Source organism: Amaranthus tricolor, chromosome 4, assembly GCF_026212465.1.
Source record: "Amaranthus tricolor cultivar Red isolate AtriRed21 chromosome 4, ASM2621246v1, whole genome shotgun sequence".
In the NCBI taxonomy this organism is placed as follows: domain Eukaryota; kingdom Viridiplantae; phylum Streptophyta; class Magnoliopsida; order Caryophyllales; family Amaranthaceae; genus Amaranthus; species Amaranthus tricolor.
In genome coordinates, this window is record NC_080050.1 from 2,568,944 (window position 1) to 2,576,490 (window position 7,547).

At 37.6% G+C, this 7,547-nt stretch overlaps 1 protein-coding gene across 2 annotated transcripts; it reads left to right on the plus strand.

Moving 5' to 3' along the window:
- Positions 1 to 328: 328 nt before the first annotated feature.
- LOC130809664 (uncharacterized) lies at positions 329 to 5,892 on the plus strand. Of its 2 annotated transcripts, none has more exons than XM_057675416.1 (4): positions 329 to 717; positions 950 to 1,216; positions 4,540 to 4,699; positions 5,489 to 5,892. In XM_057675416.1, the coding sequence occupies exons 1-4, from the start codon at positions 502 to 504 to the stop codon at positions 5,665 to 5,667; spliced, it is 822 nt and encodes a 273-aa protein (XP_057531399.1). In that variant the 5' UTR covers positions 329 to 501; the 3' UTR covers positions 5,668 to 5,892. The 2 variants fall into 2 exon arrangements, with proteins under 2 accessions (XP_057531399.1, XP_057531400.1); XM_057675417.1 differs by having other exon boundaries at positions 342 to 717; positions 4,540 to 4,740.
- The last annotated feature ends 1,655 nt before the right edge of the window (positions 5,893 to 7,547 follow it).

Here is a 7,547-nt window from a genome sequence, read left to right on the forward strand (position 1 = left end):
AAATTTGGCATTTTTATCATCTTTTCAAGTCATTGTAATACCACAAATTCTTGTATGAGACGGTTTGATAATGAGACAACCTCATATTTGGATTAAATAACCTAATAATATAAACTTTTAACTAACAAATAATTTGTATGAACTCGTCTCACGATGAAACAGTCTTATAAAAAAGAGGCTGGTGTAATAGGTTGTTTATACTTGTAAAATCAAATATTATTTGGTGCTTTCTTGTGTTAAGTACTTATAACAAATTATACGATTAAATAATTTCACGATAGTTAGTTAATTCTATAAGTTGATTTGGAATGTTCCGTACTCACACAACCGCTCAAATGTCAATACTCACTATTCATTGTTACTTTGTTGGTAATTCTATCTTCCGGAAATCTCTAGAGAAATGTCAAAAAAACACAAAGGAAGTTGAATCCCACCCTTTAATTTTCCTTATCTCCTTACTAACACACCCAAAAAGCTAGAGAAAACAGAGGGAGAAAGAGCATGGCTACCACAATTTCTGCTCTTAAACTTCCCACAGTACCTCCCCGTGCTCGATCAAAACTTTATAATCTTCCCACTCAAATTCAAACTAAATTAAACCATAATAGTCAAATTACCCATCAAAAAATCAAAGATGAACAACAACTCGTTCAAACTTTAAATTCTTACACCCTTCCTCTTTCTACTGTTGCATTGCCCTTCATTTTAGATACCCAGGTAATATTTTGTGTTAAAATTCTAATCTTTATTGAATTTTTGGGTTTTGCAATTTATGTATTAATAATCTCATTTTTATTCTGTTTTTGGGTTTTGACTTTTGATTTTTGTGTGTTGAAAATCTCATCTTTAATCAATTTTTGGGTTTTGCAATATGCTTGTTAATGATTAAATTATTGGGTGAATACCATTTAACTTATTTGATTGCAAAGTTTGATTCTTTTTTCAATAGGATGCATTGGCAGTTCAAGGTCAATTTGGGTTGTTGGAAGGTAGAACAGCAGCATTAGTACACCCATTAGTAATGGGTGGTCTTTTCTTGTATACATTATATGCTGGTTATCTTGGGTGGCAATGGAGAAGAATTAGGACTATTCAAAATGAGATTAATGAACTTAAGAAGCAAGTTAAGCCTGTTGCTGTTGCATCTGATGGTTCTCCTGCTGATAAACCTGCTCCTCCTTCTCCTATTGAGACCAAAATTCAGCAACTTAGTGAGGTAATTAAATCTTCTCTTGATTGGGTTTTGTATTTTGTTAAGAAGAGACTTTATCTTTGATGTTATGTTTGCTCTTTATTGTGCATGTTCTGATAAATGTGTATTTGCAAGGTTTAGGGTTTAGTTGTTGCATATTTGGATTGATAGTTTTTGAAAAGGAAGGTGCTTGGACTCTCAACGGTAAGAGGAGATGTAGAAGGAAGTAGGAAAAAAACTAAGTATAATCAAAAAGCAATCAAAATGTTGAAGCTTTGATGAATTAGCTCACACACAGTACATAAATGGTGTCTTAGACACCTCCCTCTCAAATAGAATTATATTTCATTAAATGATTAACATACCACTCACAATGCTTGATCACATACTATCTAGCTTAAAGCTTGCACCTTTAATTGCTCACTCATCTAATATAAGAGAACACCCTAGGACTCTCGAATCCTATTTTCTCTGTGTATTAGCCTTTTCCTCATGCATTCCAATTTGATTAAGGGCCCTTATATAACCTCCAAACAAATAGAATAACCCTAGTCCAAAGTAGACAACTTGCCCTCCAAGTATCAACCAAAACAAAAGAGTCGTATTTGACCCTGCACCAAGGTGCTTGATCCTACACCTGCTCATGTCCATCTGCAGCAGCAGTGGTGTGCCTCGTTCAAGGCACCTTCCATGCATCCTATGTCTCGTTTAAGGCATTCCTTGTGCATCTTCTTACCTTGTTTAAAGCACCTCTTGCCTTGTTCAAGGCACTCCCATCTTTTTGTTCTTTGTTGTTCCATCACTATAGCACATCAAAGATCCGCCTTCATTACTTTCTTGAAGGCCCAACTTCGACGCAATTAACCCCTCGCTCCCAACTTCAACTTCATTGCTCACAATATGGTGTGCCTTGACTTGAGTCATTGAACCATCGACTCTTGCACTTACATTCTCCCCCTCAAGGCTTAATCTACCTTTATCTTCAAATGACACCTTTCTTGGTGTCCCAATCATAACATCAACATATGCTTTGAATCTTGGCTCTCCCTTAAGACCAAACCGATCATCAACCTTCTTTATGCACCACCGATCATAACAGTCACTATTAATAATGTCACTCTTCTTGCCTTGGTGATTTGAGCCTTGCACCACTCTCAATTTGATGTAAGTCTTCACTCCTTAGCAACACATGACCATTGTTGCCCATCACTCCCTTTAAGTGCACTGAGCACCCCTTTGCCACCTTCAAGACTCCTTGACTTTGATTGTGTATTTAATCATCTCTAATCTCTTCAATGAGATAATATTCTGTATCATCTTTGGTATGTATCTCTTACCCCTAAGCTTTCTTACTATGTCACTGTGCTTTTCAATGGCCTCAATCACAACATTCTCACCACTAGGCAAGGTCTCTTTCTCATGCTCACAAGTCATCACTCTTGTAAACAAGCTTTTATCTCTACAAATATAACATGGATGTACAAAATCAAACATCCAATCACCATCGTCATCACACTTGGCTATTAGGATATGATCAATTGACCATCATTAACATCATCACATTTGGCCTTTGACCCTTGGCCCTAATTACCTAAGTTTGGGAGTTCACCCTTAGTTGCAACTCCTTTCTTCAAAGTTGTTCGCTTTCTCATCTTTTCAAATCAAACTTCCCTCTTCTCCCTTAGAACTTCTCTTTATCACCAACTTTCATGATTAGCTTCTTCATGTCTTTCAAATGCTTCAAGTTTTGAAGGTCTTTTTTCAACTTTTTGCAAGTGTATTAGATTTGACCTTTTTTGTGGCAATGATAGCACATTTTATCCCCATACCCAACTCTTGCCTCTTCACTTCGATTTTCTCTTCAATGCTCTTTGTTGATGGATTTTCCTCATTGATTTTACCATTCTCAAAGATGGATTTTCATCAACAATGTTACCACCCTCTATAGATGGTTTCTCATCATCATTGCTACTAAACCTAGTAGCTTCTTCATGTTTTTCAACTTTTAACTACAAAAACTCTATCACTAGTCTTTGCTTTTCCACCATTGTATAACAAGCTCTTCCTCTCTCTTGAAAATTCTAATAACAAACTGCTCATCTCTTGTTTACCTACTGTTTTTCTCTCTCCAAAGGTTTCAACAAACCCTAATGGCTTCAACAAACCATCTAAGATCTCCTGTATTCAGTCAGGTTGAGATGGTATGCCCTCTTACCATTCTTTCTGAGGATTTCATAAGGCCCATAATACATTAGTTTCTCAAATGGTCTCCTTGCTAACAATTTTTATCGCCATAGTTTCAACTTTGAAATATATCTTCTCTACTTCAAAAGTCTCTTCTGTATGTTATAACATTTCTAGATCTGTTAGGCATTAGAAATTTACATCCTCAATTTGTCTCGCAAGTATTCTAAAGCATCCACTAGAGTTGGCCTTTTTTGATTCTTATGAGAGGTGGAGGGGAGGATCCCTTTCATTTAATTGATGGGAGACATCTTAGCGTACAAATACAAAGCTATGTCATATGAAAATTCTGCCCAACGAAGCCACTTAGCCCAAGTTTTGGGAGCTCCACTCATAAACACCTCAAGTATGTTTTTAGGTGCTCGTTAACTTCTTCTGTTTGCCAAACATGGTAAGAGACTAAGAGATGGATTCGTTGAGGGTAGTGTCATGGAAAGGGAATAGTCCTAAAAATTACTCTAGAATATTTGGTTTCCGTTTGGGACAATGGTTTCAAGAAAACCATGCAATCTTAATATTTCCTTTACATAGAGAGCCCTTAGTACAGGTAAAAACATGTTTAATCCCAAACAATGGTTGTAAGAGACGTGCGGGAAAAGTATTCAATGTCTTCTTTTGTTGACTTGTTTGACAAGCACATACGTAGTCATGGACTGTTGTACCCTCGTTTATGAACCCGGTACCATGTGTTTTCCAAGAAAAGGTAGGTCTTTGTCTACCCCGCGCTCCTTGTGGGTAAGAAACATAAGACAATCTTAGTAAAAGTGAATGATCCGATTCATCTTGAAACAATTTGCTCACTAATTGTATTTGTATGTTTCTGTTTATGAAGCTGAGTTCATACTGCTTTTGACAGTTTACATAAACTGAATCCTTAATGGTATGATATATCCGGTCAGATCATATCAATTTGGAATAATGATTAAATACATTACATTATGACCTCTGATTTCCTCCGTGGCATTTAGTGAGTGAGGTTAACATCTAACCTTGGACTTGTAGATTCCTATTTCCAGAAATAGAAATGATGACATCTATTCTGAATTATATTTACTGAAGTGTTTCCTGAGCATAACCGTAAATAATATCTTTAATATATTCAGGAGAGGAAAGAATTACTGAAAGGAAACTTCAGGGACAAACACTTCAATGCTGGTTCAATTTTGCTGGGATTTGGTGTTTTTGAGGCTGTTGGTGGAGGATTCAACACATGGTTTAGAACAGGGAAGCTGTTTCCAGGACCCCATTTATTTGCCGGAGCAGGTGTGACTACTCTGCTAAATGCAAATATTTCCTCTGTTTTTGTAAGCGTTCCATTTCCTGTTTGGCAAATTTCTAATGAAGTACACCATTTCTTGTATGGACACTTTTGGGGTTATATAAGACCTAGTTGCTTATGTTCACACTACGCACCCGCATGGAGGAGCCATGCACCGTCTTTCTTTCATATGGTATTTTGTTACACGCACACACTCCTATTATCCCTCATTTTGCGTGCTCAAACCAAATAGTTATAATCATAGTCACAGTCATCGATCCAGTATCCCTCACAAGTCGGGGTCCGGGGAGGGAGGAAGGTAGTGAACAAGCCATACCCGAACCCCTCCAAGGAGAGGTTAAGGCGGAAAGCGTGCACTGAGATACTCCCTCAAATTAATGGGCCCTGTAAAGAGAGGTGAGTGACATACAGTTCTCTTGTGGAGGCACTTGCAGCTGAAACTGAACAAACCACATTAAAATTGTAATTGCGCCATAATAAAAAGCAAATTCGTAGCACAAAAAGGTAACATAAAAGATAAAGAAATAGCTGGGGTAAAAACGGGTGAAGGTACAGAAACTAACAAAAATCTAAAACACAGATACTACGTCTTCGGCTACTCCTTTCTCTAGTCAAGTCTTTGACCAAATGATGCACTAAAAAAGATGTAGGATATATACGTGAAGTTAAAATTGTTCGGAACTTGGTGCTTGCTGCTCTATAGACTTACCAGAAGCCCTTTGTAGAGCTGTAAACTTGTATTTAACACTGTTTATCTTCGTTCCTCAAAACAGCTATTACAGTGCTATGGGCAGCGGCTGCAGCTCTTGTACCCGCTATGCAGAAAGGCAATGAAACAGCTAGAAGTCTTCACATTGCTCTGAACGCTGTAAATGTTATTCTGTTCGTGTGGCAGATCCCCACCGGAATTGAGATCGTGTTCAAAGTGTTTGAATTCACTAATTGGCCTTGAATCGTTTCTAATCTAGGTGTTGTATTCTTTGCACGTTCCTCTTGTCTTCATGATTTGTATCAAGTATAACTTCAATAACCAAGTCAGTTTTGTTTTGTTTTTCATATATAAATTGCTTTTTATGTATTGTGAATAGCTTGATACTTGGAAATATGTATTCTTATTGAAATTGTTGTAAAACATGAGATTTTTGCATAAATGCGATGGAGAAAGTGTTGCATTCTATTTATATTTGTCCGAGTTTGTCTGAGAACACTAAACAAGATATGTAAACTGGTATGTCCTAGTCCAGACTTGGATTTCACGACCTCTCTCACGGAGAATATGACATGGATTTACGAAACTTTCTTTATGATTGTTGTGAAATATATTCTACTCTCGTTTTTTTTAAAATTCGGATAACAAGGAAGCGTAGATTTGCAGATTTAAACTTGATACTTAAGGGTTGAAGACAATTAGACGAGTGCAAATTGTTTGGATTTATTTATGAACTTTATCAAATCAAACTTGTCAGTGCAAGTGCCAAATTACCTATATTGAAAGTGATATCGATCACCAAATGACTCAAACCAGGCATGCATCATAGTGAGCAATGATGGGAATGCAAAGGATTTGAGTACATAGAAGTTGGGGCTTCGAGCAACCAATGAAGATAGCTGAAATTGGGGTGCAAAGTGAGTGCCTCGGACTAAGATTAGCAACAACTGATATCAGTAGGAGCAGACCGACAAGCAGTGCTCTTGCTCGTTTGAGAATACTAGTCCAGGGGCATATTTGTGTTTTTCTGTTTGCTGCGTGGGATTGGGACACGTAATGCTCTTGTATTTGGGTTCTATTATAGATGTTATGCGCTATATAAAGTGTTGTTAATGGTGACTCAAACTAGCTAGTACCATTGAAAAAGATGAGTACGGGTCAAAGAGGACCTCCGCGGGGCGCAGAGTGTGTTCTGTTTCCATTTCGCGGCTCGCGAAATTGCGGTTTCTTTTCACGGGAGGTGTCTTTTTGGACGGTTACCTTTATTTGTGGTCGGTTATTTGTGGTTACTTAGACCCCAAGTTGTCTTTCAAGATGGTTTTATTATATACACCCCCTCTTGTTAATACTAGGGGATTATGATTCACAAATTGAGAGAGATCACAAGAGAGCCATTATAATTTGTCAGTGTGATTATAATTCATTTTGTAAATTCTTTGCGATCATAGTGAAATTATTTGTTCTCGGTGCCGGTGGACGTAGCTATCACATTGATAGTGAACCACGTTAAATCTTTTGTGTCATTTTCTTATTGTTTGCATTGAATTTCTTATTGTTTCATTATTGTTCATCGACCTTACTTTCGTTGTCGCACAACAATTGGCATCAAGAGCTCAGATTTTAATTCCTTGGAGAGTTTTTGAGTGAAACAGTGGCTGAAGATTCTACAATAAGAATTGAGAAATTTACCGGGAAAAATAGCTTCGGGCTATGGCAAATAAAGATGAAGGCTCTGTTGAAACAGCAGCAAATCTGGCGTCCGTTGGCTTCAAGGAGTATTACTGCGGGGTCGGATGACGGATTAACTGACGGGCAATTAGCAGTAATGGAGGAAAAGGCTCATTCTACCATTTTGCTAAGTTTGGATGATCATATCATCACGGAGGTCGCTGATCAAGCTACAGCGGCGGAACTATGGATGAAATTGGAGTCATTGTATATGACTAAGTCGCTGACCAACAAATTATTGCCGAAGCAGCGGTTGTTCAGCCTCCGAATGCAGTCAGGTACTCCCTTACGGCAACATCTTGAAAAACTTAACTCTATTTTACTGGATTTGCGTAACTTAGATGTTAAAATAGATAATGAGGATGCTGCGTTGATTTTACTTGTGTCTCTACCGT

What these genes read in the sequence shown, in the direction of transcription:
- LOC130809664 (XM_057675416.1), top strand. Translation starts at nt 502, where the DNA reads ATGGCTACCACAATTTCTGCTCTTAAACTTCCCACAGTACCTCCCCGT. An exon ending in CCTTCATTTTAGATACCCAG is followed by an intron (nt 718 to 949) that starts GTAATATTTTGT and finishes TTTTTTCAATAG; the next exon opens with GATGCATTGGCAGTTCAAGG. An exon ending in CCATTTATTTGCCGGAGCAG is followed by an intron (nt 4,700 to 5,488) that starts GTGTGACTACTC and finishes TCCTCAAAACAG; the next exon opens with CTATTACAGTGCTATGGGCA.